The sequence below is a fragment of the Struthio camelus genome, chromosome 9 (assembly GCF_040807025.1).
Source record: "Struthio camelus isolate bStrCam1 chromosome 9, bStrCam1.hap1, whole genome shotgun sequence".
Classification (NCBI taxonomy): Eukaryota; Metazoa; Chordata; class Aves; order Struthioniformes; family Struthionidae; genus Struthio; species Struthio camelus.
The window spans coordinates 2586017-2611811 of record NC_090950.1 but is presented as its reverse complement, the minus strand read 5'-3'; the positions used below and the strand labels follow the sequence as shown (position 1 = coordinate 2611811).

The following is a 25795-nucleotide window of genomic DNA, read 5'->3' as shown; positions in this document are numbered from 1 at the left end:
CGCTAGCCCCTAAGTAGCTAGCCAGCATTTCTTTCAGTTGGACCCTCTGGAAGGTGTCATATTCAATTCAAAGAATAGCCTATTTCAACAAATGCATCAGAGAAGCAACAACAGTTTTTCTCATGATGTACCAACAGCACCTTCAGCACCACCTTCACCAGCGGGGAGAGAAAAAGCAAGCAAAAACTTCCGGCAGGTCCATCCCTTCACCTACAAGAAGATTCTAGTTTCACCAGGAGTGAATGTGGGAAATTAGTGGTGAGGGCAGCTTTTCAGAGATCCTTTAGCTGGCCAGGGAATGTGCCTTTACAGCCTCAGCTAGATGCTGCCTTCTTCCAAAAGATGCTATCATGTCATCCCTCCGCATGCTGGAAAGTCATCACTAGAAAGTGCTCAGGTGATAGGCAGATCAGAACCTCTGTTCCTGCCAGCAGTTTCCCAGAAGCCAGTCTCCTCCAGGGAAAAGGGAAGAGCTTGAAGAAGGTGCAACTTATACCCCTCCACCCCACACAGCTGGTAGAAGGTTCTATAGCCACACAGCCAATGAAGGGCAAGTCTCAAGACTGATATTCGTCCTTCATGTAGCACGTTTTAATAGCTAACTCCTATTTTCTCACGTCTCCACCTTTTCCTTATCTTCCCCCAATCTCTTGAGGCCAGGGCCTCTTCACACAGGCTGCTGCCTCAGTGCCCCTCACCACAACCCTGTCCTTTTCTCCGCTTGTCTTTTCATTGACAACTCTTGTATCTTTTGAGCCGTCCACAGCTAATTTTTCCCAGCCACATTCTCTCCTGTAACTCGTTATCTTCAGCCTCTGAATCCATTCAGTTTGTGCCCAAATACTCACCACCCTGTTTAAAAAAAAAAAACAAACACCCCTATGCAAGTAAGCAGTGCACCCAACAATGTGGCTGAACAAGTCAGATTGCTTATAACCCTTCTTCACACTGCACCTCATGACAGACATGAGACTACAAGGCATCCAGAGTAAGGAATACTGCTGAAATGCTTTCTTATGGCATTCCAAATTCTTACCCAACTGTAAAAACACCATCTCATAATTCTTTGGTAGCTTTATGCTTCACGCATTACTAGGTGCCAAGACAATGAATAACACACCTCTCTCTGAACAATCCTGATGGCTTCTGCATATGGTTTCCCATTTTTCAAATTTTAAAAACCTCTTCTTCCTTCAGATGCCTCACACGTTTACACACACCATAAACTGACTAACTGTACACAAGTTATAGCATGCATGACAATTACCTGAAAAGCAAGTAGTTTCTTTGGTCATTTCATGATTTTATTAATGAAAGTGGATTACACTTTCAGTCCAAGCAAAGGAGACCCCAGTACAGGTGCAGCATAAGACTAGACTGCAACATAAATGGTTAATAACGCACAATTTCTTGTTAGTCACCTTCTAAATGAGAAGGGCAAAACATTAAAAGCAAGTCATGACAACCTGAAAGGACCATAAAGCAACCAGAGTTAGCTGCACTTTTCTCTTGCAACCATCTGCATCTTTCCTTCACTTTATCTTACCAGTTTTTTACCAATGCATTTATGTTTGCTTCAAAATCCTGCCAGTTTAACATGCTCACAGCCTTACAGTCTTGGGGCTCTCAGACTTTCAATACCTATTTGTGAATTACAGATTTTATAAGAGGCAATGAATTTCTGTTGCTGACATCCAGTAAAAAGGCACCTCAAATATCCCTGCCAACTACCTACCCTTTTATCAGCTCACACTCTCTAATGTGAAGTTTACTGGAGAGGGGAAACAGAACATTGCAACAACTGTCTGGTACTCACTGAGTTTAACCGATCCATCCATTCCTAACAGCACATTGTCACTCTTAATGTCTCTGTGGATGACCTGGTTGGCATGGAGGAACTCAAGCGCTTGCAAGCACTGGATGGGAGGGAAAAAAAAAAAATATATATATATATTTAGCATATGCAAACACAGTTTGCACATGTGAACACAAATTCAAAATGCTTATACCCTCAACCAGTATCGAGTGTAAAAATATAGCAAGTATTATTTAAAGTAACCAGCAGAGGAAGCTCTTGTGCTAAAAAATATTCTCCAGAACTCAAGGAGGTCAGAAGTTATTTAACTATGAAGTTTCTCTCTCATCTTATAGAACTAATAAATTAAAATCCTCATCACCCAGTCATCACCTAAGATGTTCACAAAAATCACTCACAGATGATGTTTATTTTGGTACCTGTAATTTCCACAGCCTCATGCTATGGGGGAGCCATATGGGATTAAGTGAGAGCCTTTTAGCCTGAAGTCTCACTAAGAGGAATGCTTCATCCTCAACATACAGACAACTTTACCACAGTGACTTATAAAAGTCACTAATACTGTTTTTGCAGTCTTTTTAGATTAAAACCTTTTATACTACGTTTCGGCCTAAAACATAATGAAACTTAGTTTTGCTATTTGAGAAAGAGCAAAAACACCATTTACAAATTTTTTAATATAAACAAAATATTCACCATTTTAACCTGGCATGGATGTAATCCTCATTGAGTGTTTTTGCCTTCACTTTCTTTAGCAAAGTGACACTAATTTGCATAAGGAAGGGTACACGACATTCTGGGCAGCAGAATCTTGATAAAGTACAGCATTTGATAAAGTTCAGTATTATTCTTTTCCCCTCAAAAAAGTTAACTACTGTTACTGTAAATAGTTACTTTTAGTTCTCTGCTTCCAGCTCCAGTTTCTCAGGAAACCATTACCTGTTCATACATGCTAGTATACCATTTTGCTTTTAATCCTCTTCCTTTAGGTGAGTCATCAAAAGCAGATGTCGTGCTGGTGTAGCCAAACAGGTTTTTAAAAGCCTAAGCTTCTCCTGCACACTAGGTGATACAATTATTTCTCCCTCTCCCATAATAAATTGAGTCTGAGGTGGACACTGGCCCTCTGACTCACGGCAGAAACAACTGATAAGCTGCAATATAAGTTATTTTTAATTTCTATCTGAAGGATACACACTGAAATCTTAAAATTATTCCAGCTACAATCTTCTGGATAATTATTTTTCTGAAAAATCCATAAAGATTAACCATCTCAGGACTATAAGTTGCACATACTATGAATCATGAAAACAGCTGCTAAACCAAGAAAAGGAGAGTTTGTATCAAGCTCATCCCTACGTTAGCATATGTTTCTTAAAGTATTCCTGTCTCATCAGATCTACCTTTACACTTTCTAAGCAAACACAGTTCCACTTCTCCCATTTGGAAAGCACTCTGAAACTTAACATATTTCAGGTTCTCTTTTCTCTAGTATGTTCACTTCTCATTATTTTGCTACATTAACTACACGTGAATATTTAATTTCTTTTTAGTACCATCAAATATTCTTCATTAGCAATAAACGTAAAGAAAAGACATTCTCTCTAGTAGCTAAACTTCTTTGTTGCTCTTCCCTGAACTTCAGCTCAGTTTATTAATCTCTCTCCGTTAATACGGTCACCAAGACTGAATCATCCAGGTGCCAAAAAAGGAAATCTTTATTTGCTCCATCCTTTAACACCCTTAAACATCCAACTCCAACTGCCATAGCTCTTTTGTGTTACACATCGCATACCCATGTCTAATATGCAATGACCTTTCATACACAGTGCACTTCTCATCGCTGCATTCTCTGCCACTGAATTAACCATTTCATATTGTTTCCTCCGAGGTCAAGTGTTTGATAGGGGGTGGGGAAAGGTAGTTTTGTTTTGTTCAGGGATAGGCGGGTGCATGCAGTTTTCTGAGTTATATGCAGTAAATAATAAAATGAGTTTATCCCAGATTTTAATATTGATTTTTGCTCGCAGAATCATTAAATCTTCCCAACTGAATTTCCCCAAGGGCAGTTGTTGCAATTAGTCAGAACATAAATGTACCATAAAACCCAGAGGAACAGAGTGTGCCTTCATTTCTCTGCACATCAAATACAGTACTCACCTCTCTACAAACAGCAGCAATCTGTGCCTCATCCATACATGTTTCTGTGACCACATCTGTCAGTGAGCCTCCAGCCAGATATTCCATCACCACAAACAATTCATCTCCTACAAGGTAACTACAAACAAAAAATGAAAAGCATGCCCATTCGCCATCAAGAGAGACTGAGAACTGAAAAGTGACAGATAACAGCACTGTGACAACTGTCCAAGAAAATGATTCACAAACGTCACGACAAACAGTAAAGAAAGTAGGTAGCTTAAAATGTAAATGCTGACAATAAAAGCCCTACACTTCTTGAACTAAACAGTCAGGATAACACCTGCATCTCACTGAGAACACAGCACTTCCAGCTGTGCTCTTTTCCACCACTGCTCCTTGATTACATACATGCAGCACTGCACTGATGAAAGAAGGCCTCTTACCAAATTAACATGACAATTCCCTATAAAATACTTTTTTTTTTTTAAATTCTTCTCAATCTAAATACAGTCTCATTTGTTCATAAGACCCTGAGGTACAGAGACTCTGGGTCTATATGGGAATGTCAAGTTAAAAACTCTTGAAACCCCTGGGGAGGAAGGGATCAGCCAGCTGTCTGCATTTACCTGTCCAGGAAGTTGACTATGTTGGGATTCTTTAGCTCCTTCATTACCAAGATCTCATTAATAATCAACTCCTTCTTGGGCTGTTTCTGCAGGTTTATCTGTTTGATAGCAACCTGAGGAGGGCCAAGGGAAACATTAATAATTCAAACTTGAGTATCAAAAACTTTCAGTTATTCTTAATACAGTAAAAGGTTAGAAGGGGTAAAAGATTCTGTAAGAGCATCAAGGCAGCTTGGCCAAGAAACACCACGCAACTGGTAGGCTATTTACTTATTAGCATACAACTTTATTAGCATACAACTCACACCCACAACCAACATCCTCCTCCTGCATCTGAGAAGACTGACAAGCAATAGCAAAGGCCAGAATAAACAGCAGAGGAAACATTTAGAAGATAAACAGATACTCGCCCCATTGATTTCATATCAGCCAGCCTAAAGCAGAGCAGCATCTTGCAGCGACTAACAGTGATGGTATAAGCCTCCTTAGGCAAGGTGAGGCAATTTGTTTCCATGCATCTTCTTCTGACAAGATTAGCGTTTAGGTATGAGGAATGCAGGAAGGTAGAAGCAGTTGAAAAATCAGCATGCACAGAAAAGATTGAAAGAGCAATTCAACAGAGGAAGTTTTGAAGAATAAGAAACAGCAAACTAGCAAACAGGCAAGTGGGAACGTTGAAAACAGAAGCAAGATAAGGAATAAAATGTTTATAATGGTACAAGTGACAAAACCAGCCCAAGTCTGAGAGAGAACTCCAGATGAGAGACAGAACTGAATCAATAGCTGGATCAACAGTAATAGCAGTCTTCACAGCCCTACTGCTGACAGCAAGTTGTAAGCAGGTACTGGTGTGGCTAAGGTTAAGTAAAGAACACCAATTGATTGTGGTGACAATCATAGGAGAAACACTGTCATGAGATTGTTTTGAGGGGAAAAGGAAAGTAGGAGATAACTCACTCAGAGCAGTTAAAAACCAATGAACTATCCCAGAGAGAGAAGAGAAAATAAAGAACTATTTGGTCGAAGAAATAAGTTAACTAGGACAAGTTTTCCAGATTTTTAAGATGAAAAATTGTCCCAAGTCCGTTCTGCTAGTAGTAATATTTTCAGGAGGCGTTTAGGCTTTTTACAGGATAAGCCACTCATCTGTCCAAAATCAAAGTGTTACCACAAGAACTGAAATAATCTTGTAGAAATATTCACTATCACATTTCCATGGGCATTACAAGAAGAGAACCTGTGACACAGAATCACAAAATAGCTAAGACCAAAAGGGACATCTGGAGGTCATCTGGTCCAATGCCCTTGCTCAAAGTAAGACCAACTTAGAGCAAGCTGCTGAGGGCCTTGTCCAAATGAGTTCTGAATGGAGATCTCAATGGGTGGATACTCCACAACTTCTCTGGGCCCCTGTCCTGTGATTGATCACTCTCACTGTGGGGGGAGCGGGGAGGAAATCTAGTATCTGAACAGATTCTAGCTTAGTGCAATTTGTCTGTTGCCTGCGGAGCTCCAGGCTGTCCAGCTCCATCTTCTCTACACCGTCCCATTACAGCTGGAGACAGCAATAAAATCCAACTTTAGCCTTCTCATCTTACCACTGAACAAACCCAATTCTGTTATCAGAACTTCCTCCTCTTCCTCAGACAATAAGCCGTGAGGAAGCTAGAGTACTGGATCAGTTTAATGTATGAAGACAGAGACTGCAAGCAAGATCAACTGTTGGATTACCTGCCTAACAAGAAGCAGAGACGGTCTAAGAAAGGAATCTAGCTGCCCAATTTACTATGCGGTCAGTAAGAGGACAAGAAGTACTGCAGTGAGTAGAAAGCATTCTAGCACTACAGAACTGGGAGAGGTAGATACTGATGAAAAGGCAGCTATCATTGACCTAAAGAATGGCTAGCTTGGACTTTTAAAGGAAAAATAAGGAAACTGAATTTAAAAAGAAGTAATTGCTAACGTTTTAATCTTGGGGAATCAGAGATGATCACTGCATGAGAAGGATGCAGCATTTTACTGGTGTCATCATCTTTACCGGATGGTTTGGATGTACCAGGTAGCAAAAACAAGAAACAGGATGTGCAGAAGGCATTCTAATTAAAGCAAAGAATCATATGGGGACATATAGATAGGCATCTCAATCACCACTACTGAAATGGGACTAGAAACCAACTACGTTAAGACTAAATGAAGATTTATTGCTGAAAATCCAGGACACCATTGCCTACAATACTTGAAGGATAAACTGTTTTCAAAACCTGTATCTGGAACATCTCACTCCCTCTGCTTCTCACTGGAAAGACACAACCCTATTTTTAGCTTTCATCACCTGATTACTACAAAACAAGGCACACAATGTTACAAATGACTACGACAAACATTAGTTTGCAAGGTGATAGCAGAGATGGAAGCCACAGAACAAAACTTGGTCAGATCATTCTGACCACCTACAGAGGAACATCTATATGGAAAAAGCATTTTGACTGTGATGAGCACAGAGCTCTTACCTCTTGCCCCGTTGCCACATCAATAGCTGTGAAAACGGTACCTGAAGCCCTGTGAAGAAAAAGAAAAGTCTTACAGCCAGTTACAGCTCTCTGTGTAAGACACATGCACACGAACAGACAGATCACAAATGCAAAATTGTTTCAGCTTTTTGTATGTTGCAAGAGCTCTATCAAAAAGAAGGCTGTCAAAAGTAAGCGGTATCAAAGACATGCTTGTCAGTTTATACAAAGCAAACTAAATCACACGTCAAGTCCACTCTGTTCTAAGACAAACCATTCCTGCATTCAGGATGTCCAAGCCCCTAAAACCTGTGCTGTTGTGTAAGACCAGGTTAAGTTGGACAGTCTTTTCTGTAGTAGGCATTACTTTTCATTTCTGCCTGGGGTAGCCTTCCCACAAATGCACAGAGAAATATTTGGAAAGGGAGAGACAGTAGGAGCTATGCTTAGATAATCAAAGCTGGGTAAGCTACCCTTGAGTATACTCTTCAAGTGAACTTTTTTTTTTTCAAAAGAATTCCTAAGAACACCAGAACAGTAACATAGGTAAGAAGTATAGTTAGTCCATCACACAGAAAGCCTTCTGGTGTACCCTCAAGCTCTTCAGTAGTCAGATTACAGAACAGATGAAAGTATCTTACTAAAAGAGGACCAGAGAAGCCACAGACATGGTAGAGAGAAGTCATAGGGCTACGGTTTTGTATTAAAAGACCCAATTCAAAAATCTCTACCACCTTCAGCATCTGTTCATCATTGTCTAATACTGCAAACATTTCTGCCCACTTCAGTAAGGAGTGGGTACATGGTAGTATCAGATAGGAACAGTACACTACCTTTAACACTGATTCACTGTAAGTAACAGCTGGGACGAACACTTACCCCTGCCCAATTTTTTCATATCTGGTGTACTTTTTCTTGGGATCTCCTATGCTCACAATAGTACCTAAAAAAAGAAAAACATTTCCACAACACCTCCACAGAAATTCTTAGAAGGCTCACTGCCTTAGGAAATGTTCTTTGCTATCACAACACAGCATACTGTTTCTGTCAACTCATGTTGAAAATACATGCCGTTCCCACCATTCCCCTTGAGCACGACTAGCTTCAGCCAGGATAGCTCAGAGTGTGAGTCAGCTCAAGTAGTAAAAAGGTTGATGCATTAAGAGCCAAAGCTTCCTGATTTCGTTCCAGTTGCAAATGGCCCAATCTCAGACAACTGTTATGCCAGGTCTTGGTCTTAATAAGACAGCTCGTGCTATTTCCCACTAACACCTCAATTTAATGCTATCCTTCTGGATAACAGAACCCGGTACTAGATTATTAACAAATCCATTAGGTTAGCCTGTTCCAGAAATCAGTCAAGCTCCTGACTTATTAAGCACAAGAACATTAATGCGGTGAAACTTCATCTCCAAGATTATGGAACAAGCAACAGCAGAATCTAGGATATTTTATGTTTTTATGAATTATCATGAATATATATATACATGCCAATCATATTACCGTAACAGAACTTCAATCCAAAAAAACTGTTCTACAATATTCTTTACCCAATAGGGTTGTGAAGTATACAAATTAACAAAACGTGCAGCTCCTCTCAGCTACTGTCTGACACAAAACCAACCAAGCACAGTATTCACACGATCCTTACACAAAAATCAGGATAAGGTCGACAACTTAATATCCTCCCTCTCTGCTGGCTAAATAAACTATCAGAAGCATCAATACAGATGCACAAGCCATTTTATAAGCATGTTTCAGTCAATCGTGACAGCCTGACAGCTATCTCATAGCTATTATGACTCAGAACAAAGGGCTGATCACTACTGCACAAAACCTCTCAAGTCAAAAAGCAAATGAGACTGAAATCAGTCCTAAAGCCTTTGTTTAATTGAAATAAAGAACACCTACGTAGTTTTTCCATGATCTCTTCATCTGACATTTTGGTCTTCTTTTTCTGTTTATCACCTGATTTGGATGAACTGTCAACAGAAGAGTCACCAGCTGGTGCAGGGATGGGGTCGATTACAGACCGCGTATAAATCTGTTGTTAAAAGAGATCATTTACTTGAGCAATCTCTTTGTAATCACTGACTTTCAGTTCAAAACAGTCACAATTCTTAAAAGACCACTAAGCACCATTTTACATAAAACCCTGGAGCCAGAAGTTAGACTTGAGAAGCATTAAATTCCAGAAAGTCAAGATGATAGCAACCTTACTGACCTCTGAAAGAAAAACCCAGATACCTTCTGTATTAAAGAGCGGATGCTAGGAGTGTATCTAATCAAGCTCTCTGTCTTCCCCAGATAGACTTGTTGTGCGTTTTCCTCCTGCTTATTCTCTACAATATATCAGTTGACTTGAGCGGCGTACATACCCTTTCGTCTGTGTATTTACCTCAGTTCTACAAACTCCAAGTTTCACAGAACAGACATCATTATTTAATGGCAAAAGACACTACTCCAAAGATTTAAAGGAAAAAAGCTTCGTGCTTCAACATGAAAAGAAGCGTGAATCTGTGGATTTCTCATTTTCTCAAATTTTGGGGATTTCTTTGCACTTTTTTATTTCATTTCCCACTGTTTGCTATCCCTGCATTTGAAGAAACTACTGAGTTTTACAGCCATACATAGCTTCCCTGGTAAAACCAAACGGTAGACCCCCCACATTGCATATGTTTACATACCCAGAGTAGGCAATATTAAAAACCGTACCACTTGAAAAAATATACGCAATTCATATCTATGCTCCTGGAACAAAAATAAGGCCACAGTGGGCAGCAGAGCAGCAATATGCACACCTACCATGGATCAAAGAATGAGCTGTAGTAGGTAGGATTCCTGGGACACTGTGAGCAGGGTGCACAGGACAAGAAGCTGACACTAAAACTTAGGTATCAACTTCATAAGCATTTAACTTTCAACATAATACTGATGACTTTGTGATCAATATAAATTTTCAAATCTTAAATTTGAATTTAGGTTTGGGTAGTATATTTGATGAAGCCATCTCATTGTAATCCAAAAAAAAAAAAAAAACAAATGTTCAAATGCACTCTCCTACACTTATGCCATTATACTATCTAAAGATAGAAATTAGCCATAATTTTTAGCACTAAAAAACCTCCTCCTCACATCTTGGGTCAGAGGATAAACATATCTAGATATCTTCAGCACAAACCAACAAACTATACCAGCATTAACTTCAGGATTTCCAGTTCCAGTGAAATCCAGAAATCAGGTATTTTCTTAGCAAGCAAACTTGATTAAAAACAGAACTTTCTCCTAAAAACACGTAACAGCTCATTTCACAAATTTGCTGGAAAAAAGGAGTAGAAAAAGACCTACAACACTGTGAAAAAAAGTTGCTCACCGATTTTGTGTGATCTGGCCGTGGAGCAATAACTGGAGGAGGAGCTTCTTCATCATCGTCGTCGTCGTCGTCAGCTACAGCTGTCGATGGCTCTGAACCTTTGGCATTGGTCTACATTTTACCAAAATTAAAAAAAGTATAAATAAAATTGTATCCCCGACAAAGCATTAAAGACTTGTATTTTTTTTTAATATGAAGACAAAAGAATTCTTATTAATGTCAAAAGAAAAGGATAGTTTGAGTGGTTTAAGTGCCCTACTACATTTCATTACAAGATTCAAATACTATTGCTCCAGTAAAATATGCTGTGTTCTACACTGCTTTTTAGGTTTTTATTCCACGATAAGTTCTTATTTTGCTCCAAGATTTAGTATAACAAATACAGAAGATCTATAATGCTGTTCTCCTAAGCCACAAAGAAGAGTAAACACACTCACCGTTGGTGTTCCTGATGGGAAACCATCTTTTTCTAAATAGGACAAACAGTAGAATACATAAAATCAGCAGAATAAATAATAAAAAATGAACTTTAGAGTAGCAGAGGAACATTAAGACCATGGACATTCTGGGGATTCCTTTCTTTCAGAAAGTAAAATTTCACAGTAACAAATGAGATAAGCTCTCTGTAAGTCTCTGTAAGTCTACAGAGAAGGGAGGAATGAATTACTAAGATCATCTCCTAAGGGTCAGTTAAAACTACCCATTTCCTAACCTGTTCTACTGCTTCAACTCACATTAGTATCCGCACACTGTTTTTTAAAATGAATATTGCCTGCCATGCGTGTGTGTCCTATTGTATTGAGAAAAGAAATCAATATCAAACTGGTATTTCTGTTCCCTTAATTGTGTTTTGAATCAAAGATGAAGATATTACAAAGCCTTATTACTAAGCTATTTTCAGAATGGAAATAATTTGGAAGAGAACTAGATAAAAGGAACCATATATGTTTGTAGGACAGTCATTCCCCCAGCCTCCCCACGTAGCTCCTGACCTAGGCGCAACAAGTTATTTGGCATCTTTGATGTCATCACTTGGGAAAGATAAAAATCCAAGTTCAGACAGCAACCATCTAGAAACATGTTTTGACCACAGACAGCAAAAGCAAGGTCACCAGTATGAAACCAATTAATCATAGTCTCAGAGCCCAGCTTCAAAAATACAGCTCATTACAGTTAATTTTAGCTGCTATTTTGAATTATTCAGTTCCATTTCTTCCCTTCTCCGTTTAAAACAGGAAATTAACTGGACAAAGCCAGTTTCCAGTAAGCTTTAAATCCATCTTCAAATGTTCCTTCCTCCTTGAGAAGTAGCTTGCTTTTCCAGCATTTGAATCTGACTTACTAATCCACAAGAGATGAAGACTGAGTTCCAAATACCCAATTCCCCCTCCCCACCTTCAATACGCCTTGAATACTTTTGCATCTCACCTGGAGCAGAGAAACTCAGATACTTTTGTTTTGCAGTGTCTTTGGAGTCATAGAACTTCAGCACATCCAGTACCGCCTGAGGGTTTTTCTTCTGTTCTAACTTGGTGATATTTGAGGTTTGTAGCAATCGAGCCCATTGCTCTGGCATTCCCTGAAATAATAGGCTATTTAAGCATCCTTCCAGTATTTTAAAGATATCAAAAAAGCAGAACAGATTTCCTTCCTCCATACAAAGCATTATACATACAGCCCTGAACACATGAACAGGCAGGAGGGTGTTTCAATGTTCCCACTTGATGCTGAGGAGCCATGCATCCATAGGTGATACAACATAAATCAAGCCACAGCTGGAATACCTCCTGACTGCTCAACGTCTCAAGCATTCTCAAATATACCAGGGGCTCCAATCTCCTGAGCCAACATGACACCAACCCTTTCAGGTATATTAAGTCAGCTAATTGAGGAATGGGAATACTAAAGCACTCAACAGAACCAGTTATGAATGACTGAAAGTGAGCTAAAAAGGATACCTCTCCTCACAGCAGTTCTCAAGGAAGACTCTCCCAGATGAAACAAAGCATTAGATCTGACATACACATTGCAGAAGCACTGGGAGGTCACGGTGTCTTTGCTCTGTACACTGTACAAATATACAGTATATGATTTCTTTGACAAAAACGAATAGATTAACTCATACTTCATTGCAGAACACCTCAATGGCTTCTCTACAGTGCAGACCCACAGTTGTTTTCTCAGTGTCTCCAGGTCAGGTATACTTACAGTAAATTCTCCAGTAACCGCATCAAAGCCAACATGAATGGTATGTTCAAAATCTGATGGAGGGGAGATTTCTGGCCTTTCCTTTTCTTTCTTCCTGCTTCCTGAAAAAGACATTGAAAGGCCTACTCAGTAGAGACTTAAAGTCCTGTTTTCCCCATTTAATACAACAAAACCAAACATTAAAACATTTCAGATGAATATAACCATTATTCTGTTTAACGGACACATGCAATTATATACGCAAAACAGTAATTTGATATTTTCAATCTGGGATAGACTTCACATGAGAATCAGCATTTCCTTTTTTTAAAAATCATTTATAGCGTGGTAGAAATAAGAGAATAAGAACCCCCCAACACAAGGAGCTCTACGACACACACAAACTGCTTACAATGCAAAAAATAAAAATAATTTTAAAAAAATATTTTAATATAGATTAAAAACAACACTGAGGATAACTTTAGTTCAACCTCAAGTTCACCCTAAAGTCAGTTAAAATTCTGTTGCCTTACTGCTTCAATTCAAGTTAGTTAATGTAAACTGGGGCTTCCTGCAATGAAGATAAGAGTTTATAGCCCCAGATCAATTACCTAATTTAAATTAAAAGAAAAAAAGCAACCATAAGAAGTATCAGACGTGAGGACAGATAATGAGAAGGACCATGTGAACAATTCCACATTAGTTGAATTTAGATTCAACTAAATTTATAAGATGCTTTATAATGCATGGGGTTTGGGTCTTTCTTTTTTCTCCATTTCTCTAACACAGAATATAATTGCAAAGTGTCTTCCACTGGCATTTATTTTAACTCAAAGTATGAAATACAGTTATCATGAATTATAAACCATTACGGTCCATTCAACACTGAATCTTTCTTTTTTTTCTTTTTTTTGAGTAAGTTAGGTCTCAGGAACCTGTTCTTCTGCTCTTGCAAAAAAGCCCAAGTTTTCTTTCCCTGCCAGCAAAGAATGGCGTGCTTCTGGAGAACTGCTCTCCAGGTAGAAAGAGGATGCCCAAGGCGCCGTCTCACAGCCTTCTGTTGGATCTAACCTGAGATCGAGAAACTGAATGCATAATCCTAGGAATGCCTGCGGCTCCGAGAGAACATACAGTACTCCGAGAGAACATACAGTTAATCATCTGCGTTTACTATAGCACACATGCAGTCAGCAAGAACATCACAGTGCTCATAAGAACAAAAGAAAGCAGTACACCATTTTAAAAGCCCTCTAACTTGATTACCACTTCACTTTGCGAGTCAGCTTCACAAAGCAAAGCACATTTTGTAAAGGTATAAAGTTTTGAAACACTACAACATCCGTTATTTGTTCAAAAAAACCCATCACCTTAACAATAAAAGCCACAAAGTTTCAGCACAGGGAAAGCTCAGCTAAAAAAGCAGCCTCGTAGCTGTAATGTGGTAAGAAGGCACAGACTATGGGGGGGGGGGGAGCACACCTCGCACTTCTCAAGCAGAGCCCTTCTGAAATACCTTCATACGGGCAGGAAAGGAAGGAGAGGGAGCTGGAGACGATGCTTAGAAATGGAAAGCCACGCGGGGCGCCTTGAGCAGAACAATGCTATTGTTCGGGAAGACATTGCTATTATAAACAGGATATCTTTAACATGGCTGCACAGGTCAGAGCCAACAAGCAAGTGGATTGTCAAATGGCCTTATTAACATATTTCCGTCGCAGGCCTGGAGAAACTTGCTTAGGTGAAAACATTTAAGGAAAGTGCTGTTTTTGCCCAACCTTTTGCAATTGTTTATGTGAAAGCAGGAAAAAAAAAAAAGAAAATTATATTGTTCAGGAAGATTCATGTTCTGAAGTACTTGGCTTCTAGGGAACAGGAGCTCGCGCTCAAATCCTCAGGCATGTGCCGCACAAATAAACCCTCGCCTTTCAAAAATACACATCCTCTTAAGTACAGTAGGCAAAGAGTCTAAAACACACTTCTCTGCCAACAGGAATATTAGACCACAGAAGCACTTAAAACAAACGCAAGCAGCAAACTTCAGTCAAGAGGCAGGTCCAAGTGAGTCATGGTTTGGCAACGCGCACTTGCTAACAAGGCCATTGTGAGGCCACACTATTTTTGAACCTCTGCTTATGTTTGTATCACAGCTCGGTATTTAAATGGGAATCCCTTTAACAAAGGGAGACACTTGCTTCAAACCACAAATGGATCTAAGATATGGTCCCTTGCTCCTATAGTTAGAGCAGGCTCTCAGGCCCTGCAGAGGGAGCAGCCAACAGTCCTGTTTCAAACAGGGTGGGGGAAAACGCAAGGCTCCTTCAAAGGGCCTCGAAAACCAGAATTGCTCTCTCCAATTAAGAAAATGCCTCAAATACGTTAAGGCTCTGCTCTGCCCCAAATGAAACCATCGCAATTCAGAAACATGTTAGCCGAGGTGCTTCACATACCTTCCTGCACTGCAACCCAACCTCAACGTACCGTCCAATCTATTGCTCCCTATCAACATGCAAAGGTACATACCTAACGTGTGCTCAGGCCAACCTCCACATACAAATCAAGAAACAGGGAGGTTTCTCAACAGCCTGGGCATAGTAAGTAGATGGCTTAAGCGGGGTACGCTTTGATTTGCTGAAGCCTCCAGCTGAAGCCACACTGAAATCTACTCTGAGCCAGAAATCTTGAGCATGTCACAGGCACGTCCCCGTGGTCTTGGGCTAGACCCCACAGAATCTCCTTTAGTAAGTTCTGCTCTAAGACAAACATTTCTAGTTTTAGAATACTTTTTTTAAAGCTTTCCAAAAAACACACACACGTTCATTCGCCTTCAGAAGTCTAGCCAAGGAAATCCATGGCAATTAAGTACTGTAGTAAAAAGATGACTATCTCATCATTTATCCTGAACAACGGAATGAACAAAAAAGCCTCCATCCCTAGGTCATTAAACAATATCTTCAAGCTCTTATGATTAATTCATTGCCCAACTAGCTCTGCCTTGGGGCAGAAATTCTGCATTTCAAATATCTTAACCCTCACTGTCTGCAGTTAGTCCTCCAAATCTCACCATCTCCCCAACTCTACCTCCTAAGGTAGAGAAACCTCCTAAGGGAGTACTAAAGGGGAGGGGAGAGAGGCAGAGCTGTAGCAATAGATAAGATGATATTATCAGTGGATCTAGAGCTGGAAGGGGAGGCATCAAAACAGTGTAGGAAATTGTGGGATGGAAAAGGCAAGGCCAGCACCATCCAGGAAAAAAAAAATGCCATAGCAGACTTCAGCACAGAGCCCAGTGTGTGCATTAGCATAGCCACCTAATAGGAATCAGCAGAGATGCAAGAGATTGCTAATGCAAAGCTATGGTGTTTCCTGAGCAATTTAACGATCTCTGAAACCCAGAAAAAGCAAGGCCAAAATACACAGTGCCCTGAGACGCGGTCCTAACTGCTGCCTTGGTGCAAACACCACTACAAAGACCTACAGTGACACATCCTCAGGCTTCTCTATAAGCACCACCGAAAATCCAAGCTGTACATACACAATCCTTTCCTGCTGACAGCTCCAACATTCAGTACAGCAACATCTGACTATCAGAGATGGAACTCACTCAGATACACACACAAGAAATTAAGTTGTGGAAGATAATAACAAAGAATGGCATATGTTATTTCTAACTAGCCTATCTGGTTATTCATGCATGCTAAACCCAGAAGGGTTCTTGCAAAATCATACAGACAGAAATCTGCAGAACAAAGCCAAACAATTTTAGCCAGTTATTCCTGTACCGAGTCTAATCATCTGCAGCAGCCCTGTATGTCTCCTAGTAAGATCTATCTTCATTTTCTGAAAAGGAGAATCTACCATTTCTGTTGTAACTTGTCAACCTTTGTACTGGAGTCAGGAGAAGCTTTTCCCTCAAAAACACATCTACCTTAAATACAAAGTCAGGTTAACAATCTAATTGGCATATAATCCAATCAAAAAAAAAAAAAAAAAGCAGGAACCTAATATTTCTGTGATGCTTAAGTAGCAGAATAAAAAAGGATATTTGAACTGGCATTCTGGTGAGGGTGCGTCTCAGCCTTGCTAGTGAACAAAACAACTAACATCGGACGATTGTTTCAGTGCCAGAAAGTCACTGTGTTCATTTATATTCTGCTTATGTTTGACAGCCAATTTTGCAGCCATGAGGACTGAAAGCATTTCTTCAGATGTTTACATTATCTTCATTGTGCGTCAGCCAATTGACAAGTTTTTCCCAAATGAAAAAAGCTATCTTTCAAATAGTTTCTTTCATCGGGATAATTCAAATACCATTTTTTCTATTATCTTGCCATGTGGTAAAACCTTCCACTTTTTTCAGAATAGTACATTACTTTAAATATTTTTTAACATTTAGAAAAGTTAAACTGGCACAGTGGTCTCAAAAATACACTTCTCTTAGCTGAAATTACTTCTTTAATTTTTAGTTTGCATTACTAGGTAAACAGACACATGCTAAGCAAGTATGCAATTAACTTCCATAAATTTGGTACCTATCATTATCTACAGAGTGGTCTGCAATAAGTAACTGGATTTTTAAACCTAGATGAGTCACCACAACTTTAGACAAGTCTTCATTCAGCTGCTTGATGCACCCCCTTTCCGGTCATTCCAGCAGTGAATAAACTCACCATAAAGATGGGCACAGGGAACACCTCAGGAGAAGTAAAGACACTATAAAATGCTGTAAAGCTATCCAGCTGCCCTGCACCTACTTGCATTCTTAATGGAACTCTCAAAAAAAAAAATTGCATACACCTCACTGGATGCTCCTGCAGAATTAACAGGAATTCCTTAGAAATAATTTACAGCCACAAATGGTCTGAGCCTTTCCATATTCTCCACAATAAAGAGATGCTTCTGCACAATCATGTTTCACAGCACAAGCAAGCCTTACCCAGTATCACTTATTCAGAGCAACGAAGACCTTCTTTCACTTTGCTTTTACATTCTACTTCATTATAGCCTGTCTGAAAAAAAGAGTTACAAAAGTCCTGATGTCCCATCTAGGAAACAGCACAATTACAAGCAACATGCTAGCTCCTAAATTAGGCACACAAATAATCCATTCTCCCATTTAGAAGATGGAGGGACTTGACTCTTCCACCAGATTTTCTTATAGCTCTCACCACAACAATTTCCAGGTGTTTACTCCCATGATAAACTACGTAACAAAAAAACCAATTTCTGTGGTATTGAAGGGCTAAGCTAGAACCTGCTCTAGACAGACAGCACTAAATCCAGCTGTTAAAACGAACAGCACTGGGATTCACTGCCTTCACAAAGCTCAGAGGCCTCAGGTCTCAGTTTGTCACCATCAACGTGTAGTAACTTCGCACATTTTCTTTTAAGACGTCTCTCCTTAATGCTTCTTCCCACTCCAGAAAAGAGACCACCATCGCTATTGCTGTAACTCAACACCATGGTTCCTACATTCATAGCAAAAGCGATGTCCAAAAAGGGAGACAGGGGACACTCAACAATTAAATGTGCAACATCTTCAGAACTAGTCCAAAAAATACATGATGTCAATGTGTGTTAATATTTGGTATTAATTTCTGTTAGGAATACAACTTTATATTAATCACAAAAATGGTAACTGGTATAGACAGATAAAATGCATGGCATTTTAAGGTCAGGCTAATAACTCTCCCCACAGTTTCACCCTACCAGATGTTAGATTTTCTACGCACTATTTTGTTCTTCATGGGAATATACACATCCTGGAGAATGAGGATCAGGCCTCCTGTACGGTACATATATTCACCATACAGAAAAGAGGGAAAAAACAAAGCACAGATACAGTCTAGTTTCTTTACAGTAAATTTTTCTCATTAATAATCATTGTTTATATAACAATCAAGAACTTTTCCCCACCAGCAATTAACCTTAGCAGTGCAGTTACACAAATCTGACCTCAATACAAGAACTTTATTTTTCTTGGTTCCCCTTCATGCAAACTGCAACCTCCCACTATTTCTCTACTCTCTTTTAATTCTAAAGGTACCATATAAATCAGTCATCAGTATGAAGTAACTTCCAAATCAGCTTGATGCTCAGTTCAAACCGGAAACCTGCATTTAGTGTAGCAAAATGGTAAATGATACCCAGGAATCAGAAATATTTATTAGGTGTGTACAGAAGTGCATTACTAGAGCTTTAAACGGGGCAGCAAACATGAGAAGCAGTAGACAGAGGTTTTCCTCAACGAGCTATTCAATTTGTCCTTTGCATTGCCATCTTCGTGCATCCCAGTGGTAAACAGAAAAGAATGTCTCAGCTCACTAAACACAGGTACCAAACCTTCAGCATGTCCTCTCATCTCCCACATTTGGAAAGATTATAACAAAACTCCAGGAACCTGAAGTGCAAATTATGAACTCAAATGTCTCAAGCACTATCAAAACTTACAGGAAGAGTAAAGGAATACAGGTCGTAACAGTGGAAAACTTAGGCATCTTACCTTTTTCAGTGCCAGAGAATATGGAGATGATTTTACTCCTAGGTTTTCTCTCTTCTGGTACAGAGGGCAGGGGTTTCAAGCTGTGGTTGGCAGACAGCTGATCTTTGACCCCTGAACTAAAGATAGTGCTGCTCATCCGGACAGGAGGAGCTGGTGGCTTGTCTTCCAGTTCTCCGTTGTCAGACATGATTCTCAATAGCTAGTGAAAGCACTGAAATAGAAAAACTTGTTTAAACATAGGATCAGAGCATGGAATATAGAAATGTAGCATTTCTTCTGCTGGCCAAAAGGGGAAAGAGGACGCATTTACTCTAGGTGTGCATTCAACACTACAGAACTTAGTAAGCACTAGACTGGCAAACATTAACATCACCTCTGAAGGAAGCAGTCCCTTCCTCCCCTCCCTTCTGGCTTCTCGCTCTTACTTCTGTGCCACCCATTCATTTGTGGAATGAACTGACAAACTCATCCAGTAATTAAATTAATCCAGCCATGAAGAATAGCCAGGTATAGTCTGGACCGATTCTGAGACCTGGTTCACTATCTGCTCACATAAAGGTTGCGTTAAGTGCAAGGGTCAGCACTCGTAAGGATACAAGGACAACTTCTTTTAAGGGTAGTTCTAGCTCAAAGGGCTTTGTGTTCTTTCAAATACTTTTAAAGGCTTTAGATGTTTCTCTTCTTGCCATTTATAAGACAAGATTTTAGGGAGGGAAGAACAGCTTATATTTGGAAGACGTAGTTCAACATACTGTCAACACTAAGTAGTACTGAGAATCTCTCTACTCAATTCATGCAGCCTACATAAAAAAACATGGGATTAGGATCTATTGGATGCACTGCAGTTCTGAATGAGGACCTGCATCACTCTTACCACTTTGTGTCACCGTTTCTCTATTTCTAAAAAGAGAATATACTATCATCACAATCCTCTTTAAAAGCTCCTAACAAAAAAATCATTCCATGAGAGAGAAATCCTGAACAACATTAAAAATACAGCACAAAGAGCATCAGCATGACACATCCCACATTTCAAAAAGTCTGCACTGGCCTTTCCTCCATCCCCATATCTTGGAGATTTATCATCTCTGATCACCACGAAGCAGGCAGCCCTCTGCAACAGAGTAAATAACATGACGAAAGATTTACAGAAATCACCCTTTGCTGACAGCTGGAAAATAAGTATGCCCCTCACTCCTCGATTTACTGAAACAATGAGATATCCCTTTGGAACAGGGATCAACACAGATCTCTTATGCCTATTTCCTCTGTTTCTCACGGCACTTCTGGAAATGAATAGCCTACTGGTGTTTGTCAGCTGTCCCACACAGTCCCAAAACACATGCCTGTCTCAGCTACACCACTGGAGCAATCATTTGTAATGCCTTTTAAAATATTGGGATAAGACAGTGCAATACACTATCAAGCACACCTTATTTCCAAAGTATAAATATTGCACCGCATAATGTCTCTGTGCAACATGTGCACCTTTCACAGCATAGTCTTCGCAGAAGAATTACAAAGAGGTGGACTGCCATTCCTTATCATCGCACTGGAGAACAAATATTGCCAAATCCCAACTAGGAAAAAGGAAGCAGATGAGTAGCCTGAATTCAAGCAGCAGAAGAGTTTCATGGCATGACACTCGAAAAACATTAAAATGAATTACCACCATAACTGCCCAAGAAAGTATATTGTTTCCATACTAACAATTTAAGAGAGCAAAGAGCATGAAGCAAGGCTGCAGCAGCGTAACTATGAACTAGACGTGTGCTATTACCCCATTTGCTTAGACACTGATGTGGAACAGCTGACAATGGTGCGTAACACCTACCAAGACAAATCTGTTGCTGGGCCCTTTTCCTGATGGCAGAGCAATAAATAGGCCTGCAACGTTTGAACGTGTCAGCAGGGGTGACAGGGGTGACTTCAGCAAGGCTTTGGACGCTGTCTCCCATCACATCCTCCTAGGTAAACTCAGGAAGTGTGGGCTAGATGAGTGGACGATGAGGTGCATTGAGAACTGGCTGGATGGCAGAGCTCAGAGGGTTGTGGTCAGTGGCACAGAGTCTATTTGGAGGCCCGTAGCTAGCGGCATCCCCCAGGGGTCAGTACTGGGTCCAGTCTTGTTCAATGTCTTCATCACTGACCTGGAGGAAGGCACAGAGTGCACCCTCAGCAAGTTTGCTGATGATACTAGAGTGGCTGACACACCAGAAGACTGTGCTGCCATGCAGAGGGACCTGGACAGGCTGGAGAGTTGGGCGGAGAGGAACCTCCTGAAGGTCAACACAGGCAAGGGCAGGCTCCTGCACCTCGGGAGGACTAATCCCAGGCAGCAGGACAGGCTGGGGGTGGACCTGCTGGAAAGCAGCTCTGCAGAGAAGGACCTGGGAGTGCTGGTGGACAACAGGTTACGCGTGATCCAGCAGTGTGCCCTTGTGGCCGAGAAGGCCAATGGTATGCTGGGGTGCCTTAGGCAGAGTGTTGCCAGCAGGTGGAGGGAGGTGATCCTGCCCCTCTCCTCAGCCCTGGCGAGGCCTCACCTGGAGTCCTGTGTCCAGTTCTGGGCTCCCCAGTCCAAGAGAGACATGGCCCTACTGCAAAGAGTCCAGCGGAGGGCTACCAAGATGATTAGAGGGCTGGAGCACCTCTCCTAGGAAGAAAGACTGCAAGAGCTGGGCCTCTTTAGCCTGGAGAAGAGAAGGCTGAGGGGGGAACTGATCAGTGTGTACAAGTATCTGAAGGGAAGGTGTCGAGAGGATGGGGCCATACTCTTCTCCGTGGTGCCCAGTGACAGGACAAGAGGCAACGGGCACAAACTGAACCACAGGCAGTTCTGTCTGAACGTGAGGAAAAACTTGTTTCCTGTGAAGGTGACAGAGCACTGGAAGAGGTTGCCCAGAGAGGTAGTGGAGTCTCCTTCCCTGGAGATATTCAAAACCCATCTGGACAGTATCCTGTGCAACGTGCTCTAGAGGACCCTGCTGGAGCAGGGGGGTTAGACTAGATGATCTCCAGAGGTCCCTTCCAACCTCAGCTGTTCCGTGATTGTGTGGTGCAGTGGCAGATTAGGACGTGATTTCTACCTTCCAACATTCTTTCAAATGTGCTTCCTGATTATTCTTTCAGATGTTACAAGTTATCTGCAGAATCTTCTGTATTTTCCAGCACCTAAACTACAATATGGGGAAAAAATTAAGAGCCCTGAAATTTAACAACAGGTCTGAGAAGCCTACCCAGAGGGATTTTAATTCCAGTTGCTCTCTTTACAATACACATTGTTTTCACAAAGCCTGTTCCTCCCGTTTGAGACATTTAAATTTCTTTATAGTCTAAGCTACCAAATCAGATATAGAATATTCAAGAGGCCTATTGTTTAGAACTAACTATGAACAGGGCACAGAGAGAAAAGAACAGTAATGAGGGTTTGGGTTGACTGATGCATAGCTCTGAAGCCAGGCATGGAGTGATGGCAGTACAGAGGACAGTAATCCCTTTTCCTCATTTTAATCAAATCTGAGAGAAGAGTAGGGTAAGGGGTCTTTAATTATCCAAATGGGAATAGACATTTAAAAGGAAGCACTACTTCTAACAAAGAAATACAAACAGATGACTAAATAACGCACAGCAGTTAAGCAGCAAACCACGGAACTTTAACACCAAAATGATACACTACAAAAGCATCAGGAGTAAATTTATTTCCTCCTTATTATTTCCTCCATATATTCACTTCTTTGAGCCACCTGATATTTGCAACAGCAGGATGTAAAGATAAACAACTTGTGTCCTAAACTGGACCAGAACAGATTGGTACTGACACCAGTCATCTGACTGACAACTGAGGCCAGTCATCTAAATGAACAATGCTAAAACTTGCATTTAGCTTGCTAATTTTACAAAACATTTATTACACTTTCATTTACACATTTTAAGCAAAATTCTCATTACAGTAAAAATTCCAGATTTTTTCAGTAGCCCAAGCAGTTCATGCCAGCTGTTCGCAAGTTCTGCATTACAGCTCCTTGATCTGAACAGAATTATTCCTGATAGCTTCGTATTTTCAAGAGAAGAAATTGTAAAGCAGTAAGCTGAAGAAGAAAGCATACAGAAAGTCAAAATTCATCTACCCAGTAAGAAAATAAGGCACTTCAAAAAAGGGCAAAACAGTATTATGTGCAGAATCCTCACGAGCTGCAATCTTGATTGGCTGTTTAGTTTTCAAGTGTTCAAAAATATCCTTGACCTTGTGGGAAACAGGTACCAGGAGCACTGAAGAGGAAAACAATCTCAAGTGGGAATGTAGGGACCAAGGGGAAGACAAGCTGCAGGGGCTGATGGATTGGGCAGATTGCGATGGTAGAAAGAGCTGTGCCAGGCACTCAGGTGGGATGTTAATGCTGACTCAGTCATTTGCAGTCATGCATAAATCCTTCACGCTCATTAAATGTGTGGTTTAGTACCAAAAAAAAAAGAAATCTCAGTTTTGCTAAAAAACTTGATAAGAGAGATTTATTTAATAACATAAAGCATTATAGTTTCCATGTAATCATTTCAAAGACTGGTTCAAGTGAACTTCTACATTCGAAAATTTTTATTTTGCACAAAGGACCATTTCAATGCGCAGAAGAAACAACAGCTTTGAGTTCCAAGTTTAAAGAAATTACAATAGTGCTATTCACAACACAGATCAGTTCATTTAAAAAAAAAAAAAAAAAAAAAGGTTTGATCCTACAGTCATCACCAGAAGTTAAAACCAATCATTCTGTAGCATAGGTTTAAATCCAAATGGCTAGTTTCCTTCCAATATCTGAGCGCTGAAGAAAGGCACAGTTCCCCTCTCCTTATTCTTATCCTGTCTTCATTATACAGGGAAAGTTTCCACAGACTCAGGAAGTGCCTTTGAAATTGCTGCAGAGGTTTGGCACTAGGTGCAATGAGGGGAGGGAGGCAGGCAGGGAGGCAGGCAGGGAGGCAGGCAGGGAGGCAGGCAGGGAGGCAGGCAGGGAGGCAGGCAGGGAGGCAGGCAGGGAGGCAGGCAGGGAGGCAGGCAGGGAGGCAGGCAGGGAGGCAGGCAGGAGAGTGCAAATATGCAAATACATCCTGCAGCTCCTTTTCTGCTCTTTCACTCCCATAGATAGGCAAAGGAGTCTGCTGCATTTAACAAGAGCTCAACCTAACCACTCTCACACCACCATATATTTGCCTGGCTTGCCCAATCACAGCTTGCACACGAAATTGCAAGAACTGATGGAATTTAATTTTTTCCAGCACCTGTAAAAGAGTGCAATAGTAGCAAAGATGAGGCCAAGTTCATGTTTCCCTGACAGAAGTAGATGCATTTTCTTTTTTACTTTTGGTTGCAGGACATTTACTAAAACCGTTAACCTAACGTTGCATAGCCTCCTACAAGTATGCTAAATCTGGCAGAAAGAGGACAGAAAAAAACAAAGGTTTCATATGTCAGAGGACATAATCAGTGTAAAGGGATTCACCTTAGCCAATTAACATAATACCAATAATATCAGTGGATTTCAAATATATAACAGCCTTCCCCTGCCAATCACTAGTCATAGTAAATTTAATTTTAATTTGCTTAATTAGAAAGCAATGGAATGAACCAGAGACAAGCCATAAGCCTGCACACAATACTTACTACAGTCTCTGCACTGACTCATTCCTATGGCAGGACAGTTCTGGAACCCACTACTGTAACAAAACAGACTCCAAAAGAACTAAAAACTTTTCTTCCGACAGTTTTGCTACGTACTCTCCAAAACATTATCACTGCAACTAAAGCTGGTAACGGGAAGACTGATTCTCAATACTTGTCACTAGTAGTTTACGCCACGGCATGCAATAGCTGCCCCCTCATCCTTCTGACAAAGGTTTCTTGCCCTGCCCGGAGGCAGCGAAAGCGGAAGCATCCTCTTCATCCTCTGCGGTCTTAGATATCATCGTAACATGAACTGCAGCAGCTGAAGAGCAAATGTGCTCCCTCTCCTGCTACCAAGAGGTAGCAAGTAGCCAGCTGGGCGCTGTGATCTCTTAAATTACCCAGCACGAACAGTGCAAGACTTCAAGACAGCTTCTTCAGAAATGCAACTCTTCCCCTGCTCCTGCCTTTGTTCAGGGAGGCTGAAGCAAGAAAAGCAGAGAAGCCACATGTGTAGCTTAACCCATCTTCCTCACAGACCAGATCAGCAATAACTGATTCACAGTTTCATTTTTACAGTGATGTGACGGGAGCCAGTTCTGCTGCTAGCTAGCTTCCTTCCTTTTGGGGAAGAAAAGAGTGTTGATAACCTATGGCGTTCCCACACAACAAAAGAGAGACGGTAGTTGCTGGCACTGCTAGTCATGGGAAAATACCCATAACCGTAACACTGAGAACAAGTAAAAGCTGGAAGGAAGGCAAAGGGAGAATCAGGCAGCATTTTCAGAAAGCTGATAAGCCTATGCCACTGCAGCACATTAGTGCAAACCCTCCAGCTGTGACTTGTTTGGGGGGGGGGGGGGAAGGTTTGGTTTGGTTTGGTTTTTAATTTCCCCCGATGTGAGCATAAAGTAGGTTGGTTCCTGAAGAACTACTGAAGTACAGCGCTGGTACTGCTCCTGGCTCTCGCAGCCTCTCTCGTGCTG

The 25795-nt window shown here is 40.8% G+C and overlaps 1 protein-coding gene across 2 annotated transcripts in view; it reads right to left on the bottom strand.

Moving 5' to 3' along the window:
* PAK2 (p21 (RAC1) activated kinase 2) overlaps positions 1 to 25795 on the bottom strand; it is a 50378-nt gene that overhangs the window by 5888 nt on the left and 18695 nt on the right. For both annotated transcript variants that reach the window (XM_068953895.1, XM_068953894.1), the window contains exons 2-12: positions 19154 to 19364; positions 12676 to 12776; positions 11896 to 12046; positions 10905 to 10936; positions 10468 to 10578; positions 9006 to 9138; positions 7974 to 8037; positions 7095 to 7143; positions 4585 to 4697; positions 3977 to 4094; positions 1817 to 1916 (exon numbers count right to left, since the gene is read on the bottom strand). In XM_068953895.1, the coding sequence (XP_068809996.1) occupies positions 1817 to 1916; positions 3977 to 4094; positions 4585 to 4697; positions 7095 to 7143; positions 7974 to 8037; positions 9006 to 9138; positions 10468 to 10578; positions 10905 to 10936; positions 11896 to 12046; positions 12676 to 12776; positions 19154 to 19340 (1159 nt within the window). In that variant the 5' untranslated portion in view covers positions 19341 to 19364. The remainder of the gene's footprint in view (positions 1 to 1816; positions 1917 to 3976; positions 4095 to 4584; positions 4698 to 7094; positions 7144 to 7973; positions 8038 to 9005; positions 9139 to 10467; positions 10579 to 10904; positions 10937 to 11895; positions 12047 to 12675; positions 12777 to 19153; positions 19365 to 25795) is intronic.